The sequence below is a fragment of the Triticum aestivum genome, chromosome 3B, assembly GCF_018294505.1.
Source record: "Triticum aestivum cultivar Chinese Spring chromosome 3B, IWGSC CS RefSeq v2.1, whole genome shotgun sequence".
Classification (NCBI taxonomy): Eukaryota; Viridiplantae; Streptophyta; class Magnoliopsida; order Poales; family Poaceae; genus Triticum; species Triticum aestivum.
The window spans coordinates 132089311-132112334 of record NC_057801.1 but is presented as its reverse complement, the minus strand read 5'-3'; the positions used below and the strand labels follow the sequence as shown (position 1 = coordinate 132112334).

Sequence of the window (23024 nt, the reverse complement as noted above, 5' to 3'; positions counted from 1 at the left end):
AGACCGAAAGGTCGAGCGCGAATCATATAGTAGATATGATCAACATAGTGATGTTCACCATTGAAAACTGCTCCATCTCACGTGATGATCGAACATGGTTTAGTTGATTTGGATCACGTGATCACTTAGATGACTAGAGAGATGTCTGTCTAAGTGGGAGTTCTTAAGTAATATGATTAATTGAACTTAAATTTATCATGAACTTAGTACCTGATAGTATTTTGCTTGTCTATGTTTGTTGTAGATAGATGGCTCGTGCTGTTGTTCCGTTGAATTTTAATGCGTTCCTTGAGAAAGCAAAGTTGAAAGATGATGGTAGCAATTACACGGACTGGGTCCGTAACCTGAGGATTATCCTCATTGCTGCACAGAAGAATTACGTCCTGGAAGCACCGCTGGGTGCCAGGCCTGCTGCAGATGCAACTGACGACGTTAAGAACGTCTGGCAAAGCAAAGCTGATGACTACTCGATAGTTCAGTGTGCCATGCTTTACGGTTTGGAACCGGGTCTTCAACGACGTTTTGAACGTCATGGAGCATATGAGATGTTCCAGGAGTTGAAGTTAATATTTCAAGCAAATGCCCGTATTCGGAGATATGAAGTCTCCAATAAGTTCTATAGCTGTAAGATGGAGGAGAATAGTTCTGTCAGTGAACACATACTCAAAATGTCTGGGTATAATAATCACTTGATTCAACTAGGAGTTAATCTTCCTGATGATAGTGTCATTGACAGAATTCTTCAATCACTGCCACCAAGCTACAAGAGCTTCGTGATGAACTATAATATGCAAGGGATGGACAAGACTATACCCGAGCTCTTCGCAATGCTAAAGGCTGCGGAGGTAGAAATCAAGAAGGAGCATCAAGTGTTGATGGTCAATAAGACCACCAGTTTCAAGAAAAAGGGCAAAGGGAAGAAGAAGGGGAACTTCAAAAATAACATCAAACAAGTTGCTGCTCAAGAGAAGAAACCCAAGTCTGGACCTAAGCCTGAGACTGAGTGCTTCTACTGCAAGCAGACTGGACACTGGAAGCGGAACTGCCCCAAGTATTTGGCGGATAAGAAGGATGGCAAAGTGAACAAAGGTATATGTGATATACATGTTATTGATGTGTACCTTACTAATGCTCGCAGTAGCACCTGGGTATTTGATACTGGTTCTGTTGCTAATATTTGCAACTCGAAACAGGGACTACGGAATAGGCGAAGATTGGCTAAGGACGAGGTGACGATGCGCGTGGGAAATGGTTCCAAAGTCGATGTGATCGCGGTCGGCACGCTACCTCTACATCTACCATCGGGATTAGTTTTAGACCTAAATAATTGTTATTTTGTGCCAGCGTTGAGCATGAACATTATATCTGGATCTTGTTTGATGCGAGACGGTTATTCATTTAAATCAGAGAATAATGGTTGTTCTATTTATATGAGTAATATCTTTTATGGTCATGCACACTTACAGAATGGTCTATTTTTATTAAGTCTCGATAGTAGTGATACACATATTCATAATGTTGAAGCCAAAAGATGCAGAGTTAATAATGATAGTGCAACTTATTTGTGGCACTGCCGTTTAGGTCATATCGGTGTAAAGCGCATGAAGAAACTCCATACTGATGACTTTTGGAATCACTTGATTATGAATCACTTGGTACTTGCGAACCGTGCCTCATGGGCAAGATGACTAAAACGCCGTTCTCCGGAACTATGGAGCGAGCAACTGATTTGTTGGAAATCATACATACTGATGTATGTGGTCCAATGAATGTCGAAGCTCACGGCGGGTATCGTCATTTTTCTCACCTTCACAGATGATTTGAGCAGATATGGGTATATCTACTTAATGAAACACAAGTCTGAAACATTTGAAAAGTTCAAAGAATTTCAAAGTGAAGTAGAAAATCATCATAACAAGAAAATAAAATTTCTACGATCTGATCATGGAGGAGAATATTTGAGTTACAAGTTTGGTTTACATTTGAAACAATGCAGAATAGTTTCGCAACTCACGCCACCCGGAACACCACAATGAAATGGTGTGTCCGAATGTCTTAATCGTACTTTACTGGATATAGTACGATCTATGATGTCTCTTACTGATTTACCGCTATCATTTTGGGGTTATGCTTTAGAGACGGCCGCATTCACATTAAATAGGGCACAATCAAAATCCGTTGAGACGACGCCTTATGAACTATGGTTTGCCAAGAAACCAAAGTTGTCGTTTCTTAAAGTTTGGGGCTGCGATGCTTATGTGAAGAAACTTCAACCAGATAAGCTCGAACCCAAATCGGAGAAATGTGTCTTCATAGGATACCCAAAAGAGACTATTGGGTACACCTTCTATCATAGATCTGAGGGCAAGATTTTTGTTGCTAAATTCGGATCCTTTCTAGAGAAGGAGTTTCTCTCGAAAGAAGTGAGTGGGAGGAAAGTAGAACTTGATGAGGTAACTGTACCTGCTCCCTTATTGGAAAGTAGTTCATCACAAGAACCGGTTCCTGTGACAACTACACCAATTAGTGATGAAGCTAATGATATTGATCATGAATCTTCAGATCAAGTTTCTACTGAACCTCGTAGGTCTACTAGAGTTAGATCCGCACCAGAGTGGTACGGTAATCCTGTTCTGAAAGTCATGTTACTTGACCATGGCGAACCTGCGAACTATGAGGAAGCGATGATGAGCCCAGATTCCGCAAAATGGCTTGAAGCCATGAAATCTGAGATAGGATCCATGTATGAGAACAAAGTATGGACTTTGGTTGACTTGCCCGATGATCGGCAAGCTATTGAGAATAAATGGATCTTCAAGAAGAAGACTGACGCTGATGGTAATATAACTGTCTACAAAGCTCGACTTGTTGCAAAAGGTTTTCGACAAGTTCAAGGGGTTGACTACGATGAGACTTTCTCACCCGTAGCGATGCTTAAGTCTGTCCGAATCATGTTAGCAATTGCCGCATTTTATGATTATGAAATTTGGCAAATGGATGTAAAAACTGCATTCCTGAATGGTTTTCTGGAAGAAGAGTTGTATATGATGCAACCGGAAGGTTTTGTCGATCCAAAAGGTGCTAACAAAGTGTGCAAGCTCCAGCGATCCATTTATGGACTGGTGCAAGCATCTCGGAGTTGGAATAAACGCTTTGATAGTGTGATCAAAGCATATGGTTTTATACAGACTTTTGGAGAAGCCTGTATTTACAAGAAAGTGAGTGGGAGCTCTGTAGCATTTCTGATATTATATGTAGATGACATATTGTTAATTGGAAATGATATAGAATTTCTGGATAGCATAAAGGGATACTTGAATAAAAGTTTTTCAATGTAAGACCTCGGTGAAGCTGCTTACATATTGGGCATCAAGATTTATAGAGATAGATCAAGACGTTTAATTGGAATTTCACAAAGCACATACCTTGATAAAGTTTTGAAAAAGTTCAAAATGGATCAGGCAAAGAAAGGGTTCTTGCCTGTATTGCAAGGTGTGAAGTTGAGTCAGACTCAATGCCCGACCACAGCAGAAGATAGAGAGAAAATGAAAGATGTTCCCTATGCTTCAGCCATAGGCTCTATCATGTATGCAATGCTGTGTACCAGACCTGATGTATGCTTAGCAATAAGTTTAGCAGGGAGGTACCAAAGTAATCCAGGAGTGGATCACTGGACAGCGGTCAAGAACATCCTGAAATACCTGAAAAGGACTAAGGATATGTTTCTTGTTTATGGAGGTGACAAAGAGCTAGTCATAAATGGTTACGTCGATGCAAGCTTTGACACTGATCCGGACGATTCTAAATTGCAAATCGGATACATGTTTTTATTAAACGGTGGAGCTGTAAGTTGGTGCAGTTCTAAACAAAGCGTTGTGGCGGGATCTACATGCGAAGCAGAGTACATAGCTGCTTCGGAAGCAGCAAATGAAGGAGTCTGGATGAAGGAGTTCATTTCCGATCTAGGTGTCATACCTAGTGCATCGGGACCAATGAAGATCTTCTGTGACAATACTGGTGCAATTGCCTTGGCAAAGGAATCCAGATTTCACAAGAGGACCAAGCACATCAAGAGACGCTTCAATTCCATCCGGGACCAAGTCCAGGTGGGAGACATAGAGATTTGCAAGATACATACGGATCTGAATGTAGCAGACCCTTTGACTAAGCCTCTTCCACGAGCAAAACATGATTAGTACCAAGGCTCCATGGGTGTTAGAATCATTACTGTGTAATCTAGATTATTGACTCTAGTGCAAGTGGGAGACTGAAGGAAATATGCCCTAGAGGCAATAATAAAGTTATTATTTATTTCCTCATATCATGATAAATGTTTATTATTCATGCTAGAATTGTATTAACCGGAAACATGATACATGTGTGAATACATAGACAAACTATATGTCACTAGTATGCCTCTACTTGACTAGCTCATTAATCAAAGATGGTTATGTTTCCTAACCATAGACATGTGATGTCATTTGATTAAAGAGATCACATCATTAGGAGAATGATGTGATTGACATGACCCATTCCGTTAGCCTAGCACTTGATCGTTTAGTATGTTGCTATTGCTTTCTTCATGACTTATACAAAGTTCCTACAACTATGAGATTATGCAAATCCCGTTTACTGGAGTAACACTTTGTGTGCTACCAAACGTCACAATGTAACTGGGTGATTATACAGGAGCTCTACAGGTGTCTCCAAAGATAGATGTTGAGTTGGCGTATTTCGAGATTAGGTTTTGTCACTCCGATTGTCGGAGAGGTATCTCTGGGCCCTCTCGGTAATGCACATCACTATAAGCCTTGCAAGCAATGTAGCTAATGAGTTGGTTGCGGAATGATGCATTACGTAACGAGTAAAGAGACTTGTCGTTAACGAGATTGAACTAGGTATTAGATACCGACGATCGAATCTCGGGCAAGTAACATGCCGTTAACAAAGGGAACAACGTATGTTGTTATGCGGTTTGACCGATAAAGATCTTCGTAGAATATGTGGGAGCCAATATGAGCATCCAGGTTCCGCTATTGGTTATTGACCGAGAATAGTTCTAGGTCATGTCTACATAGTTCTCGAACCCGTAGGGTCCGCATGCTTAACATTACGATGACAGTTTTATTATAAGTTTATATGTTTTGATGTACCGAAGGTTGTTCGGAGTCCCGGATGTGATCCCGGACATGACGAGGAGTCTCGAAATGGTCGAGACATAAAGATTGATATATTGGAAGCCTATATTTGGATATCGGAATCGTTCCGGGAGAAACCAGGATTTTTCCGGAGTACCGGGGGGTTACCAGAACCCCCCCCCCCCCCGGGGGGGGGGGGTTATTGGGCCTACATGGGCCATGAGGGAGAAGAGGAGGTCCGGCCAGGGCAGGCCGCGCGCCCCCTCCCCCCTTAGTCCGAATAGGACAAGGAAGGGGGGGCGGCGCCCCCCTTTCCTCTTTCCCCTCCCCCCTTTCCTTCTCCACCAAGACAAGAGGGGGGAGTCCTACTCCCGGTGGGAGTAGGACTCCTCCAGGCGCACCCCTAGGGGGCCGGCCGCACCTCCCCCTCCCTCCTTTATATACGGCGGCAGGGGGGCACCTCTAGAAACACAAGTTGATCTTCGTGATCGTTCCTTAGCCGTGTGCGGTGCCCCCCTCCACCATATTCCACCTCGGTCATATCGTTGCGGTGCTTAGGCGAAGCCCTGCGTCGGTAGATCCCGACACCCTGCTGGATCGGAGTCCGGGGATCGTTATCGCGCTGAACGTGTGCTGAACTTGGAGGTGCCGTACGTTCGGTGCTTGGATCGATCGGATCGTGAAGACGTACGACTACATGAACCGCGTTGTCATAACGCTTCCGCTTTCGGTCTATGAGGGTACGTGGACACACTCTCCCCTCTCGTTGCTATGCATCACCATGATCTTGCGTGTGCGTAGGATTTTTTTTGAAATTACTACATTCCCCAACACAAAGGAATACGTTTTATTTAACTATCATGGTGGTTGTTAAACATTGAGAAGGTTCTTCCAACTCAATCCCAATTAAACAGCATCATTCAACCCAATCAAATTAATTTAGAGTGATGAGATCAACATTATAATCCAAGAACCAGATACTCAAGATGTCCATAACCGGGGACACGGCTAACCATGATTAGTTTGTACACTCTGCACAGGTTTGCACACTTTTCCCCACAAGACTCGAATACATCCATGGTTGGAGAATTGAGACACGGTCTTTCTGAAACAATAACTCTTTACCCTGGGTGGACAGTTACACCTACTTTCCCCTACATCTGCTAGCCCACCACTGAAAGAGGTCTTGCAACATACTCAACTATGCTAGAGCCCATAATAGCTTGTGGCTGCACACGGAAGTTTCTAGCATGAATAATCTTATGATCCCTTTGAGCCTCTGTGGCGGACCATAGGATGATCACACGGGTACTCCGGGATATCCTTGGACAACACTGGATTCTGCAGGTGCCTTGACAACCACTGGGTACTCCAGGGTGCCTTCAAGCAATCCACCCAGATGTGTATTAAAGTAGCCACCTTAAGTTAACCATTAAGGAAAAACACTCACATCTGTCATGGATCACTTGAACCAAACCATGTCTATGAGCCTAGCATAGCAACATAAGCAACGTAGAAGGTAACTCCCAAAGGTTTGATAATAAACAGGGCAATATGTTCTACCTCATCATCTACTTCCCAGAACCCACATGTTATTCAGATCCTAACCATGCAATTGTTTGAGGATTGATCTAATGCACTAAAACTGGGTAGTAAAGAGGTATGATCAAAGTGTTACTTACCTTGCTGATGATCCGTGAAACCTAGAGACTCGTAGTAGCACGCTTCGCACTCCGAGTACTCTAATGCAAACAAACAAGCATACAATAAGTACTCAACTAGAAGCATGGGTAAAACTCAAATAAGAGATCGAACCAGGAAGTTCAACTTAAGAACTCCGGTTTGCAAAAAGAATCAAATCAAACGAAGCAACGAAACTCAAACTGCGGAAGAAACAAGATCCGTTTACTATTCTGGACTAAAGTCAAATTTTACAGTACTAAAATCTTGTTCAAGTTTGTTAAACAAAAAGAGGGCTTCGAGATGGAGATCTAGGCGCTTGAATCGCCTGATTCTGATAAATGAGTGAAAAGATAAACTAAAACGAAAATCAGGGCAGAAATCACGATCGAAAATAATCACGGAAAAACCCTGGAAAAAGAAAAACTGACGAACAGGCTAACAAACGAACGTTCGCTGTTTGCGGCTAACGAGTAGACTCCATTCATTAAAACGAACATATGAACGGGCATTCGCTAAATAACTAAACCAGGAAAAAAATTAAAACTGATCTAATCTAAAAAAACGACACTAGGGTTTAAATAAAAACTGGTCGGTTTTTACCTAAACCGAAAAAAACTTGCGGATCTGGATCGGATCGGCGGCGGCTCCGGCGACGAGGCGGGGCTCCGGCGAGGCGAGGCGGGGCGCTGCTGGGCGGCGGCAACGGCGGTCTGCGGCGGCGGCGACAGAGGAGTGCGGCGGCGGCGGCACAGGCGGCGGCGGCACAGGCGGCGGCGGCGACGACGATGTGCGGTAGCGACGGAGGAGGAGTGCGACGGCGGTGGCACAGGCGACGGCGGCACAAACGGCGGCGGCGGCGGCGTGCTGCTGCTGCTGCGGCTGCGGTGGCGAGGTGGGGTGGGTCGAGGCGGCGGCAGGGGCGACATTTAAGGGGAGGGGGTACTCGGCTTGGGCAGGGGGGCACTGAGGTGGCGGCGGCTTCCCGGACTCCGGCGAAGTCCGGCTCGGTCACGGCGTCGGGCGCGGGGAGGCAGTGGCGCAGCCGGGCCGGCCGGGCTTCGGTCTAGTTCGATCCGTGAAGTTTTTTAAAAAAAAAATAAGATTCCACCGAAAACAAATCCTAGAAAAATAAAAAAAAATCTAAAAATGCCAAAACAATTTTCACCGTCTAAATAAAATATTTAGAACAAGATGAACATTTTTTGGGTCTAAAAATGCAATTTTGAAAACGTGCAATTTTTCTAATTCAAATAAAATTGCAATAAAATCGAAATAAAACTATTTATTTGATTTAATATTTTTCTGCTAATATTTCTTTTATTTTGGAGAAGTCATATTATCTCCTCTCATATATTTTTATTTTTGAAATATTAGGAAAGAAAAATAAGTAAAACCAAATGATCCTCTTATCAAAATTTGAGAAAACTTAAATATGAAAATAACGAAATCCCCAATTCTCTCCGTGGGTCCTTGAGTTGCGTAGAATTTCTAGGATCAACCCAAAATGCAACAAAATATGATATGCAATGATGATCTAATGTATAACATTCCAAATTGAAAATTTAGGATGTTACACCAGCACGGCCTCGTCAACGCCGCCATGGCCGCAGTCAGCACCGGCTCATCCGCCTTCCCTCGGACGGTGCTACCCGACTCGCCCCGCGCATCGGCTTGCACCCTGGTGCCCGGCTTCCACGTCTACCCGCAGGCCTCCCGCCTCTCCGGGGAGTGCTCGCCCGAGGTTAGCGTGGTCGCGTCTTCCACGCCTGCGCCCGATTCCATCGACCTCAATGCCACACCGGTGGCTGGTGGCTCGTCAACCGGAGGCGCGAGGAAACGCGCGCGACAGACACCAACTGACGTGTTGTCGGGCGCACACAACCTGTTCGACGGAATGCCGGCCGCGGCGACGACGACTACATGTAGAACATGATCTTCGAGGTTGGTGTGCGGGCCGCTGGCTTCGATCCCGACGAGACACAAAGCCAGGATGGCCGAGGGGCGTTCACGCCATCCGCTGGCTACAATGAAGATAAGGCGGCCTTCATGCGTGATCAGGTCGGCCTGGACCTAGATGGCTTCCCTCTCGACCATGAGTTCCCGGAGGACTACGGGCTAGAGGAAGAGGATGAGTGCGACATCGAAGGGGAGCCTTTGTTCGAGGACGAGCTCGCCAACCAAGCCACCGGATCGAAGCCGAAGCGCAAGAGCAAGCGGACCAAGGCATACACGACGGCCGAGGACAAACTTCTTTGCGAGTGTTGGAGAGACATTGGGCAAGACCCCAAGACGGGCGCCGAACAAAAGCATTCAACTTTTTGAATTCATGTCCACCGTGAGTTCCATGAGCGCAAAAAGTTTCTGCCGTACCAAATAGTAAGCGCGCGCGGGTAGGTGTCCATTTCAAAGCGATGGAGGGTGATCCAACAAGAGTGCAACAAGTTTTGTGCCACTCTTGAGAGCGTCAAGGCCTGCCCCGTGAGCAGCATCGGCATGCAAGACATGGTATGCTAGCAAGCCGCCCTCTTTTGTGTCATCAAGTTTATGCTTGTGTGTTCGTTTGCATACCATTTTGCCAATATGCTTGCACGAAATAGATTTGTAGGCATTTCAAGCTTTGGAGGCATTCAAGGTCCAACACAATGGCAAGTGCTTCAACCTCTCCCATTGCTTTAGGGTGATCAAAGACGAGGAGAAGTTCAAGGCGCAATATGCCGCCCTCAAGTCGCGTGGTGGGAAGCAAGCCGTGGAGGAGGTTGGTGACGGCGAGAAGGCTTGGCCGCGGGGGAAGATCAACTCCAAGAAGGAGGACAAGCGGGATGCGGCATTTATCGCCTTTATCGCAACCGTGGAGGGCATGATCACCAAAGACTCAAGGGAGGAGAAGCGCCGACAAGAAAGGGAAGAGAAAATGAACGCCTTCATGGAGATCCAAAGGAGGAGTCTTGAGATGGGCGCGGAGAAGCAAGCACAAATGCTTGAGATGGAGGCGGAGAAGCAAGCCAAGATGCTAAAGATCGAGGCCGCCAACGCCAAGACCAAGGCGAAAGAAGTGGCTCTCGTGAGCATGATGACCGGGATGGAGATCATGAAGATGGATCGCAACACCGTGTCGCCAAGGAAGAGGCCGTGGTTGGAGAAAATGCAGACCAACATGCTCAAGTTCGACATATGGCGGTGAGCGCCATCTTTTTTGTATGTCGGCAGGTGTGCTGCATGACCACGGGGGCCGCGATGGCGTGGTCAAACTCAAGTCCCACCTTTTTCTGTGTGCTAGCATGTGTGCCGGCCGGCTTGCGAGTGCGCCAGTATGAACTGTGGTGATATTTTCCGAAGCCAACATTGTATGCCGGCGCTGGCATGGTGCCGGCATGAGACATCGGCGCTGGCATGATCGGTCGCGGGCCTTTTTAAAAAAAATTGAGTGCGGGCATGAAATGGGTCGGCGCGTTGGGCGCACTGCCGATCCAAATCTAAAACAGGGCGGATGTCGGGCGGGCGCCGACCCAAACGGACAAAAAACAGACAATTTCGCCGTTCGTTTGGGTCGGCCCGTTGGAGTTGCTCTTAGTGCATAAATTTTCCTATATTTATGAAATACGTACACATTTGTAGTGAAAATAAATAAATATGCTAAAAATACGCTGTAGTTTCTTAGAGAAAGACTTTTCGTCCAGTGTCTGATCCACATCCTGACTTTTCTTGGAGCAGCCCATCTTGTGAAAAATTTGCACATAAGTAGCCAGCCGGGCCCACGCAAGGAGGTGGTAGTGGTGGTACCGGACAGACACAAATCAGTAGAAGTAACAGTGAAAACAATGTAGCCCTGTGTGCACTGTACTGGTGCTAGAACCCAAAGGCCAAAGCCTCGCTGCTTTATCAAGAAAGCGAGCTCACAGGCCGAACAGAGCGAGAGATACTACTCCTACCACAGAAAAGAGAAAAGGGTGAATTACCACGAGAATGTATAAGCTCAGGGCATCGCTTTATACCTTTGAGCCCAGCATCATCATCGTCACCAGTAATCCGAGAGACACACACACAGCTTCGAAACTAGAGAGAAAAGCTTTACCCGTCACTGGTCACTACACTGTACGTATTTTCACTCTCTTTTTAATTTACTGCAGCGCAGCGCGAGAAAAGAAGAGAAGAGAAAAGAAAAAAACCCTAAAGGCCCAATGATTGTACGTACGCGGGATGCAATAAGAAACTGGGGCGAGATCATGAGAAGATTTCGATGTTTAGCTAGTTAATTGGTGGATGCACTGTTAGGTGGGGGCGATTGATTGGTCGGTCCTTGATGATGATGATGGTGCAGGTTTTTGATTCATTTTTGGCACTCATTTGGCCGGGATAAAACATGATGCTGGGGACTGATTGATGGAGGTTTTTTTTTTCTTCTTCTGAAGGATACATATTGATTGATAGAAGTGTATTTGCATAGAGTGAACCGCTCATGTGATTGAACTGTGGCGATTTTAATGGTATGGGTTTGAAGGAGCGAGATGGTACATGACTGTATGACTGTAGTGGAGTACAAGTAATGTGTTTTGGACATTTTCAGTCAACAGCGATTACGTACGTAGTACTAGTACTAGCGGACTGACTCGCCGAGAAGCGTCCATGTTCATCGAACGGCCGGACCTGCTCCCCTCACTAACCTCCGAGTGAGTGACTTTGGCATGGAGCGAGTGAATTGGAACTGCAATTAGCTCAAACGTACATAAAGAAGAAGAAGAAAAAAAATCAGAAATTGGGCCTAGGTACAATGAATCCAAGCACACTCTTTTTCTTATAGGAAAAGAAATACAGTATGAGGAGATGTTAATCCTACAGCACCCACATGAATTGGAATTACCGCCGTGTACGAAATCACTGTATATTATTATTGGCACCAGAGCAGAGTGAAGTGACGGGCCTAGCGCAGTATTGAAGCGATCGTCCTCCTCTGGAAGGGTATACATACGTGGACGCAGTATTTGTACGCGTACAGAGGACGAGCACAGTCTACTAGTATTACTACTACAGTACAGAGGGCAGCGCTGTGAAAATTGTTGCGTCTGCCTCCGTTCCGTTGTCTGACACCCCCATGAATGGCGACGCCAACTCCAACGGGCGCTCGTTGGTTGCTGCATTTCACAAGCCACCACTCGCCACCCCCCTCTCTCTCTGATTTTGATGCATGCGAAAGTGACGCACGCAGGGGTATAGAGTGGTGGTAGGGAGGCGTAGGAGCAGTACAGTGCGGTTTGGCTGCGACTGTGCTCCCTCCGTCCCCTAGCTCGCCTGCTTTTTTCTCCCCCTCCCTCCGTCACCGTCTCCTCCCTCTTCATCACTCCCCCTCCCTCGTCTCTCTCGCCGGGCCATTCCTCTTTGCAGAGCGCGTGCGTCGGAGAGAGACGGAGATATTCCTGCTGGTGGAGAGAGTACGTGCCTAGCAGCGGCAGGCAGCAGGCGGCAGGAGCAAAAGAGGAAAAAGAGAAAGGTGAGGGCGGTGCTGGTGCTGGTGCTGGCGGTGACTGCTTGCGTCGTTTCTTTCTTGCCGTGCGCGGCGGACGCCGGGATGCGAGACCGTGTTGCGGATTTGTGATCTTCTTTTTCGTGCTCTTGATCCCCCGGTTTCAGGCGGTTGCCGGCCGGCGATGCTGCGGAGGATGGTGTCCGACCAGGGGCCGGGCTCCGGAGGCAGCGGAGGAGACGCCAGGCCCCGCGGTGGCGGCACGCTGTTCGCCGTGCCGCGGCTCTTCATCGGGCTCGCGGCCGCCAAGCGCGCGCCGGACGGCGCCGGCGAGTCGGAGCGGAGCCCGACGTCGCCGCTCGACCCCAAGGCGCTGCTGCTCCGCTCGCCGCGCTCGCCGAGGACCTGGGACGCCGAGCCGGTGGGGCTCGGCCTCGTGGTGGACGTCGCCCTCGCGGCCGGCGCCGACGGCAGCGCCGCCAAGACCTGCGTGCTCAGCCCGCGCCTGCGCCTCAGGACGCACGGCTGCGCCGGCTCCACGACCAAGGGCTGCGGCGGGGGCGGCCACTCGCAGCCGGAGCTCGGGGGCAAGACCATCTCCTGCCCGGCCTCCGCCACCGCCGGCATGTCGGTGCCCTGCAGCAGGTTCTTCCACGGGGATCTGAAGTCTGGTCCGGAGGCCGCTCGGCCGGATGGCGCCCACTCCGGCGCCAAGCGGCATTGCTTCCACCTCGGCGAGCTCCCGGGGCCGGGGTCCCTGCCGGCGTCGATCGCCGGCGGGCCCCGGCGGTTCGTCGGGTCCGTCTCCGCGAGCGAGGTGGAGCAGTCGGAGGACTACACCTGCATCATTGCCCGCGGCCCCAACCCCAAGACGACCCACATCTTCGGGGACTGCATTCTTGAGCCCCAGACGACGGTCGGGAAGAGCGACGAGGCCGCCATGGAACCCAAGGACGGAGCTTCGGCCAAGTCCTACCTGGTGGTCAAGCGCGCCACCGAGTCTGCCGCCGGCCCGGGCGAGGACTTCCTGAGCTCCTGCTTCACTTGCAGGAAGAAGCTGGAAGGGAACGACATTTACATCTACCGGTACGCCCAGTCTTTCAGTCTCAAGAAATCTCTCCAATAATTACATCTGAAAGAAAAGAACACAGTTTATCCAAGCAATAATTGCGGCATTGTTCCATATACTTTTGGAGAAGAAATCTTGTGAAAACTTGAAACATTTGGTTGGCAATCCAAACAGAAAAGGTGGAGCACTACTTGAACTGAACGGCATGCTGAATTTACCATCAGATTCCATTGTTTTTGGCTGGAGAGATAATAAACCGAACATCAAACTGTCCATTCATCCGATTCCATACAGCAACTGTTCTCTCTTTCTAAGCATCTTCAGAAAGAAATTCATACTAAGCAAACGGATTTGTTGTGTGTCAACATTTCAGCGGTGAGAAGGCATTCTGCAGCGCCGAGTGCCGGGACCAGGAGATCATGATCGAAGAGGAAGCCGAGAACAGCATGGCCATCGGAGGCTCCCCTCGCTCCTCCTGCTCGTCCCTGCACGAGGACATCTTCATGGCCGGCATGATGGTGGCGACATGACCCCCCGAGACGATGGCCCGATCGAGACACCGTCTTCTTCGCCTCGACAAGCGCGCACGCACTCATTTTTCCCCCTTGCTAGCTACAACCAGGGGATGGGGGTGATCAACTCACAGATCAATCGATCCATCACCAGTGCGTGCACATTGCCGTTGCTGTTTTTGATTCAGCAGCTGAGGAGGAGTCGAGGAGGAAGAAGGAGCGGCGTTCTTGGTGGGTCATTGTCACTTGTGGGGGTTGGATTAGCCGAGCTGATCAGCTGAGCTGCTGTCATTTTTACCAGTCCTGGGAAACTTACTCGCAGGGATCTGGGTTTTTTCCCTTTAGGAACGAGATGAAAAAAAAAGAGGTGGCCTGCCTGCTGGCCTTTGGTCCTGTAGTTTTGATCTTAAGGCTGCCTGCGTGCAGGCCAGAGCCACCCATCCTTTTCTTCTTCTTCTTCTTCTTCTTCTTTTTTCTTTTGCTCCTGCTGGCAGCAGTGACCATGTCTGCACATTTGCTACACCACCGTGTGTGTGTGAGAGAGATAATGACATTGAGCTGCTTTGCTTTGGGTCATCTCCATTCTTCTTTTCTTTTACTTTGAGCAGCAGCAGCAGCACTGATGATGATGAGAACGACGATGATGGACAGGACATGATGGTGATGATGAGTGTTTAACTGACCTGATTTGCCTGCTCCACTTACTAGAACTAAAGGCATCTTTTCTTCCATGGCCTACCAAACCCTAGCCATAGCCAGGTCTAGATAATAATGCTGTGAGATGACTCCAGGTGCAGTCTTTGAGTAACTCATGCCCAGCTCCAGTCAAGTGATCAACTCCACTGATCAAGCCAGACCACCACACTAAAAGCAGAATGTAATTGCCCAACCAACATGGCCTGTGTGAAAGATGACACGCGCGCGCGCGCACACACACACTCCCTCTCATTTTCTTTCTTCAAGGCATTTGAAACGGTGGTTCTGGCGCATGAGCTCGCTCACTGCCGCCTGGGCTGGTCAGGAGTGAAAATGGCGTTGTGAGTTGTGACTGGCAGAGGCCAATGATGGAGGGCGGAATTAAGAAAGAGTCGCTGAAATCTATGGTGAGATCAGATCAGATCGGGTGCGTCGTCGCAGCAGCGGCAAGGATTCAGGGCGGTGGACGGATCCAATCCCACCGATCTTTCCAGAAATGGGCTCTGCTGACCCCGGAAATGAACCTGACGGGGCGCAGGGGCAGAGCCACCCCCTGTATAGGATTCAGAGCCGGCCATGCCTCTGCTGAGCGGAGCTCGACGTCTGCATCTTTTTATGGGCATGGCAGCGGCAGCGGCAGCAGCGGCTGATGGGTGAGTGGTATGGTTTGGTGCTGCCTGGGCTGCGGCTTCAAACCACGGGCGCGCCGCGCGTGACATCAGCGTCGCCGTTGCCGGATTTTCGCGGCGGTGGTTTCGGGAGGTCCCTGGCACGTTTTTGCCGTGAGGATGAGGAGGAAACGGGGGAGCCGAGAGGAGCGCACAGAGGAAAAAAAGGGTACTCCTACTGTTGAGCAAATAGGTAATTTCTCGATTAAATTAAGAGTAAATCACTAGCATGGCATTGACTAAATTGATGACGTACTGACATTGATCTAAACATGCACGTACTAAGCAAACAGTAGACAAATCTACACATACTGCTAGTACTGCTAATATGAAATTAATCATGAGCGGGATAAACGAGTTATACCCTCCAGTAGGCCATGCAGAGGCCGCGGCTTTGGTGGCAGCAGCGGCGTCCTCGGCGGCCTTCTTGTTGGCTTCAGCTTTCTCGGCGGCGGCACGGTCGGCGTCGGTGGACATGGTGATGATGAAGGTGAGGCGGACGTAGAGGAAGTAGACGATCGGAAGCGAGCAGTCGCGTAATCGCTGTCCAAAAATCTATTCGCCCCTCACCTCGTACAGGAACCAGAAGGGCGTGGTTTCGGAGACCTGCTCTCCCGTCGACCGTGTACGCGGCGGACGGGATGGAGTCACCGGCGGCAGTAGCAGCAAAGGAACGACGGTGGGTGTGCGCGTGAGCAGATGTGATCTGTTCGTGGCGGCTAGGGTTAGCACACTTATATAGACGCAGCCGCGTGGAGAGACGTGGGCTTGACCCACGTCCGAGTCCGGGACAGCCCACGATCCGACGTCTCAGATCGTGGCCCTGCTGTTAGAACCTCTCCGTTAGTGACTGGCAAAAATAAGCGCATAGGTGTGAGCTCGGCTCGGCTCATTCCCGCAACCCGCGCCGCGCCGCGTCGCGACGAGGCGGGCGGCGGAGGAGGAGCGTGCGAGGGCCTCTTCTCTTCTCAAGCTCCAATAGCATGTAGAAGAGCCACCCTTATAAACCACTCCAACTTTCCTTCCACTAGCATGGTGGGACTAAACTTCCCACCACCTTGTCATGCCACCTACATGGGCCCTTAGAGATCAAATCTGAAATTGTCATATGGGCTCTAGGCCCATCTCACATTTCAACACCTACAACACGCACAATTGCGCAATCTGTTGTGGCACACGATTTTAGAAAAGTCCTTTTGGATGCCCGTAGTTTTCTTTTCCTCTTTTTTAGGGAAGACGGATGAATTAGACAGGCGGTGGAAACTACCGAGCTCGGGTATGGCAGGGGTGGCTAGATTTCGTGTTTTGACCTTTTTGGCTAACAAATTCAGGATCTGAACCCCCTCTGGAAAAATTTCGGGATCTGACCCTTTTACCTACCGCCAGGGCGCGTGGCGATAGGCTTGCACGACCTAGGACCGCCCCACGACCTACCGCCATGCTCCCTGGCGGTAGGTCCCTTGACGACGACTGACGACCGTCTACTCGTGCTACCGCCATGGTCCATATCCCGCCACGGGCCCTGACGGCTCGTGAAAGCCTGCCGCCACGGGCCCTGACGGTAGGTAAAAGGGTCAGATCCCGAAATATTTTCATAGGGGGGTCAGATCCCGAATTTGTTAGCCAAAAGGGTCAAAACATGAAATTTGGCCTTTGGTAGAGGGAATTTTCGGTGTGGCGGTCTCTTAATGTCACTTTGTTTTTCTTGCTTCCCTTGGGTTCTCCAAAGATATGAAAGATCTTCCTCCAAGTCGTTCTCGTATTTCTTTTGGCTATGATTTTCATGTAAACACAAATTTTTTTAGGATTATCAAAAGAAATAGTGGCTTCGTTCAATTTTTTTTAGAAAAAATGGTGCAACATTTGTGAAACTAACAAATATTTCAACTATCGTTAAAAGATAAAGTCAAATTGGAGCACAGTAGATCTTCTGGGTCAACCCTTGACTAAAAGTATTACTCTGGTTAATTTTTCACCACTCTAGATAAGCAGACCATGAATTCCATGGTTTGAAGGCGCAGGGTCGAAATCACTGTTCAGACCCTTTTTTTGAAATTTCTGCCAGATTTGACCCAACATTGTATTATTTTTGCAGATCTGGCCCTTTTCCTACCGCCAACCTCGATGGCGGTAGGGTTGAACAACCTACCGGCAAAGCCTCGGCGGTAGGCAACTTAGATTGAAAACTAGATAGCTACATAGCTCATTTATATAGAGAGCAGAATTAGCCGTCTATCATCGTTCATCGTGTGTGTTGGCGCCATGGTGGCTTCTTACTCCCATGTAGGGCATATTATACATGAGATTGTTGATAATTTTGCTTGACCATTATTGATGGCCACTCTAGGTCCTCATTGAAAGTAGGGATGGGCATGGCAACACGACAATCCATCGATGATTCCTTCGGGGATGTTCGATTGACAGGGAATTGAAAGGCATTGGCAGGAATTGAGGGGGATTACATCCCCCGCAAGTCACCCCACCCCCAAAATCGCCTCCAATCCACTTGCGAGGGGGTGTAGCCACGACACGACAAACCACATGCCTTCCCTAACATGCATTTTGACCTCTCCTCGTGAGCCCGGGCCCTGGTCGGATACCATCCTCCACGTCATCGGCGGCCATGCCTCAGAGCTCGTCGACCGCCTGAAACCAGGCGATCAAGAGCATGAAAAAAGATCACAAATCTGCAACACTATCTTGCATCTTGTGGCTATGCACAACACAAAAGAAACGAGGGAAGCAATCAACCCCACCATTTCCGCCACCCTTAACTTTCTCTTTTTCCTCTCTTGCTTCTTCTACTAGGTAATCTACTAGCGAGAATATATCTTTACTTTCTTCCTCCCATCCCGGCACATGCACTATGCAAAAAAAATGGCTCGGTGAGGAAGATGAGGAAGGGCCGAGACATATCCAACCGAACTGGGCTAATTTGGCCCCTCATTTTTTGTGGACACATCCAGACAATGTCACAATGTCAGGGTGTGTTCGCTTCGAACCCTCGTTTGTTTTTACAGACAAACGTCTCCCACTAAATTGTCCGAACACATTGATATGATTGGTGAAAATGGAGAGAGAGAGAGAGCGTAAAAAGAAGAGATAAAGTGCTCTATGGTGCCCACGTCCAACGTGGCTGACTGGCTGGACACGCATAGACACCCTCATCTCCTATCCATATATGGGTTGAATTTTGAGTTTACGGAGAATCCGCACATATGAGAACGATTTGTAAGGTCAGTTGGGTAGTGTTTTTCTTTCTCTCTTCTGTTTGGGCATTGTGCGACCATCCATTCGGACAAATGGTGACATAGTGATAGATTAAAGATGGTATGAGGGGAGTGATAAAGGGAGGGGAGGGTGAAAATGGACAAATTTGGCCCTTTCCTGAAACTCAAGCTCAAAATGAACTTGATACAATTCTTTTTTACAAAATGGCATATATTTGCATGACGTCAGGCTGGGGCTCCATGCTAGACAACATGACGCCTTGGGTTGGGGTGCCATGCTATAGAGCACGACACCCTGGCTAGGGCATCATGCAAAACCGAGTCATTTCCTGATTTTTTTTAATTAGGTTTATTTTGCGTCAAAGTTTTTAAGAAATGTAAGATTTGTCAATTTTCATGAAAGGGGTGGTGGGGGAGAAAAAAGCAAGCGAGCTAGGCATGGGAGCACAGTTGTAGCCAAACCACATTGTACCGCTCCTACTCCGGACATGAAGGTTCTGCACCCGAGCTCATATGCACCCTCGTGAATAGTAAAAATAAAAAAAAGTAAAAATCATTTTTTCAAGAGAAACTTTGACGAATTTTGAACATGCGTGCAAATTTCATGAAGAAACAACATTCCAAAACAGTTGCTGTAAGAAACAAAATTGATGCTCTAAGAAAGAGACTTTTTGAAGCGTCAATTTTATTTTTTACGGTAGCATTTTGGAATGTTGTTTCCTCATGAAATTTTAGACGCATATTCATAATTCGTTAAAGTTAGTTTCCAAAAAAGTTCAGTTTTTTTACTATTTTTTTGATTTTACTGTTCACACGGGTGTATATGAGCTCGGGTGCAGAAGGGTAGTTTCGTCCTACTCCTCCCTACCACCACTTTATACTACTACGGCTCTCTCTGCGTGCATCACTTTCGCATGCATCAAAATGAGAGAGATGGATGGAGGTGGTGAGAGCATCTCTAGCAGACCCCGTATAATGCCGGCCCGTAAAATGCGTTTACAGTTCACGAAAAACTGGCCGCAGAATATCCTTTTTACGGGTCCGCTTTGCGAGGTCTGCTCGGCCACCGCCTGCGCCGGCCCGTAAATCATTAATTTGCATTTCAACTTCAGGCATGAAAACACATCTCTTTCCTTCTTTATTTTTCTTCAACGACAGTGGATACATAATTATTCACCAAATCTTTGTTAGAATAGTAAGACCAACGAAAACAAGAACTGCAATTAGGCATTTTAGAAGATATCCAACTTCCATAACTACTCCCACAAGTTGGACCAATATCTTCTCCATGCCTTCATTATTGATCTGCGGTTTCTTGACCTTGCATTTTTCATTCTTCTTCTTTGATTCTAAAGTAGACGTTGCTTCTCCTCTAGTTTCTTCTCTAATTGCACACGAATCCACATCATTAGCCTCAATTCTACCAACGAGTGCACGAATATCTATTAAGTTTCTTTCTATCAATAAATTGATGTAATCTTCTTTCCATAACCAAAATGAGCATCCACCTTCCTACACACATGACCATCTCAATAAGCTATCGAAATTGAACCGAATAGGTTGACAAAGCCGAATGAAAACAAGACATACCCCGTCGTTTGCGCATTTGAAGAATACCCATCCGAGGTGTTTTGGCATGCTAGATGTTAGCTGCAGCACTGTCTGCGTGCAGTTGTCGCACTGTATGAGCGGCATCGGTGAGCCCCTGTCGTTTGCGCATTTGAAGAATACTCGTCCGTGGTGTTTTGGCATGCTAGATGTTAGCTGCAGCACTGTCTGCGTGCAGTTGTCGCACTATATGAGCGGCATCGGCGAGCCGCTGCGCGAGCGCCGAGCCCGGGTGATGGCCGGCGAGTCCTTGCCGACAAACTAACGACGACGGCTAGAGGACAAACTAGTACCTGCATGCGGTGCTGGGGCTTTGCCGGGGCTGGTCAGGGTGCTCCCCGACCAATCTATTGCTTGGCGCAGCCACCGGTGGCCAGAAGCGTCAAATTTGGCGGCCGCGACAAACAGTCGCCAATCTGCAACTTTCCGGACGGCCGAGGGAGGAGGAAGTGGTGGAGGACAATCTCGGGCGTGTGGCGGCCCGCTGGCGTGATCCCGACGGCTGATATGCTGGAATAGTAGACGACGGCCCGACGGCGGTGGGTGGAGAAAGCGCGGGGCGAGTGGGAGAGGGGCGGCGGTGGGTGGGGAAAAGCATGGGCTGAAATGACCCCCCGCCAACCGCTACAACTATATACAAGGCACCGACGGGGCGAGGGGAGAACCCCGTCGTGGATTGGGGTGGGAATTATGCCACGCCCTGCAAAAAAATTTCAGGCCCGACGCATTTGCGGGCCTGCTAGAGATGCTGTGAGTGGTGGCTTGTGAAATACAGCAACCAACGAGCACCCGTTGGAGTTGGCGTCGCCATTCATGGGGATGTCAGAGAACTGGAACAGAGGTAGACGAAACAATTTTAACAGTGCTCCTCCTCTGCAAACATAGAAATACACCTTGCGTATGGATACCCTTCCAGAGTACGATCGGTCGATGCGGCACTGTACAGTACCGTAGCTGGCCTTCAATACTGCGCCATAGGGCCTTGTCACTTTACTCTGCTCTGGTGCCAATAATAATACACAGTGATTTCGTACGCGGCGGTATTTCGAATTCAATTTTTTGTAGGTGTTGTAGAATTAATATCTCCTCATATTTCTTTTCATGTAAGACAATACTAGTACATATGTTGTGAAAGCTTACATTCGTTGAACATAGGATCAGTTTCTTGTATTTTCTGTATGCAGTTACAAATCACTCACTCCATGCCAATCCACTCACTCGGAGGTTAGTGCGGAGAGCAGGTTCGGGCATTGGACGAACATGGACGCTTCTCGGCGAGTCAGTCCGCTAGTACTACTACGTACGTAATCGCTGTTGACTGAAAATGTCCCAAACACATTACTTGTACTCCACTACAGTCAGTCATGTACCAGCAGCTCCTTCAAACCTATACCATTAAATCCCCACAGTTTATACCCCCTCCCTCTCCCACATGAGCGGTTCACTCACTGTCGAACACAAACTTCCATCAATCAAACCCCAACATCATGTTTTAACCGGGCCAAATAAGTGCCAAAAATGAATAAAAACCCGCATCATCATTATCATCATCAACATCATCATCATCATCATGATCAAGGACCGACCAATCAATCGCCCCCACCTAACAGTTCCTCCACCAATTAACTAGCTAAACATCGAAATCTTCTCATGATCTCGCCCCAGTTTCTTATTGCATCTCGCGTGCGTACAATCATTGGGCCTTTAGGGTTTTTCTTTTCTCTTCTCTTCTTTTCTGGCGCTGCGCTGCGCTGCACTGCAGAGAATTAAAAAGAGAGGGGGAAATACAGTACTCGTATACAGTGAGTAGGCTTTTTTCTCTAGTTTCGAAGCTGTGTGTCTGTGGCCCGGAATACTGGCGACGATGATGATGCAGGCTGCAAAGGTATAAAGAGATGGAAAGCGATTCCCTGAGCTGATACATTCTCGTGGTAATTCATCCTTTTCTCTTTTCTGTGGTAGTATCTCTCGCTCTGTTCGGCCTGTGAGCTCGCTTTCTTCTTGATAAAGCAGTGTCGCTTTGGCCTTTGGGTTCTAGCACCCGTACAGGGCACAACAGTGCTACATTGTTTTCACTGTTATTACTTCTACTGATTTGTGTCTATCCAGTAATCCTTATGTGGGCCCAGCTGGTTACTTATGTTTAACTGTTAACAAAGATGTGTTAGCTCACTAGTCAGGATGTCATTATTATTCTAGATGAAAAGTCTTTCCCCAAGAAACACCAAATACAATATATATGTGTACATCTCACCATATGTATACACTTACCCAAGTGTACGAAAAACCGAAGTTGTGGAGCTTTAAGACCGATAAATTCACCATAAAAAACTGATATAATTGTAACATCACGTCGACACAAAATGTTATCTTTTTTCTTGAAACGGGGCAGGAGATTTGGTATTTTCATTTATTAAGGGAGAACGTTTTAGACAAAGCTTGAAAAAGCCGGTAAAGGAAAAATCGTATACTCCCCACATTACGTTACTTAACTGGATGGCTCCCGCGAGGCCCTAAAACGAAACTCCCCCATTGATCTTGGCAAAGATGATCCAATAGGGACAGCCGTGCCGCACATAACTCTCCCATCGCATTCTTTCCAAATCTATCAGGCAATATGAAAGCTCTTCTAGATTGAGTCTTTTTCCGGATAGTTTTGGTTCGTCAACCTTTAATCTAAGTCATATTACCCCACTCAATGGGCGAGATGTCATGTAAGTCAAACCACGTTAACCTAAACTCTAATCGTGTATCGGCACTACTAGAGAAGAAGCACCGACGACTCTTGCACTTGCTTGCAGAGGGGCTAAATGCAATAGTTGGGCCAATCCCTATGATGTAATCTAACAGCCGGTCCAGATACTATTGCGAACAACCAACCAAGCGAAGGATTTGCACTTTGAATAAGCTTATACTTTCAAAACGGTCGATTAACCAACCAAGCGAAGGATTTGCACTTTGA

The 23024-nt window shown here is 47.9% G+C and overlaps 1 protein-coding gene and 1 pseudogene across 1 annotated transcript; both read left to right on the top strand.

The window, feature by feature from the left end:
- The first annotated feature begins 8421 nt into the window (after window positions 1-8421).
- On the top strand, window positions 8422-9426 carry LOC123067390 (uncharacterized; annotated as a pseudogene).
- A 2551-nt stretch (window positions 9427-11977) lies between these two features.
- Window positions 11978-14436, top strand: LOC123068989 (FCS-Like Zinc finger 10). Its single transcript, XM_044491699.1, has 3 exons — window positions 11978-12306; window positions 12447-13365; window positions 13722-14436. The coding sequence occupies exons 2-3, from the start codon at window positions 12464-12466 to the stop codon at window positions 13876-13878; spliced, it is 1059 nt and encodes a 352-aa protein (XP_044347634.1). The 5' UTR covers window positions 11978-12306; window positions 12447-12463; the 3' UTR covers window positions 13879-14436.
- The last annotated feature ends 8588 nt before the right edge of the window (window positions 14437-23024 follow it).

Excerpts from the sequence above, each read along its gene's own strand:
- LOC123068989 (XM_044491699.1), top strand. The coding sequence starts at position 12,464 with ATGCTGCGGAGGATGGTGTCCGACCAGGGGCCGGGCTCCGGAGGCAGC. Across the intron at positions 13,366-13,721 it reads AACGACATTTACATCTACCG|CGGTGAGAAGGCATTCTGCA; the intron begins GTACGCCCAGTC and ends TCAACATTTCAG.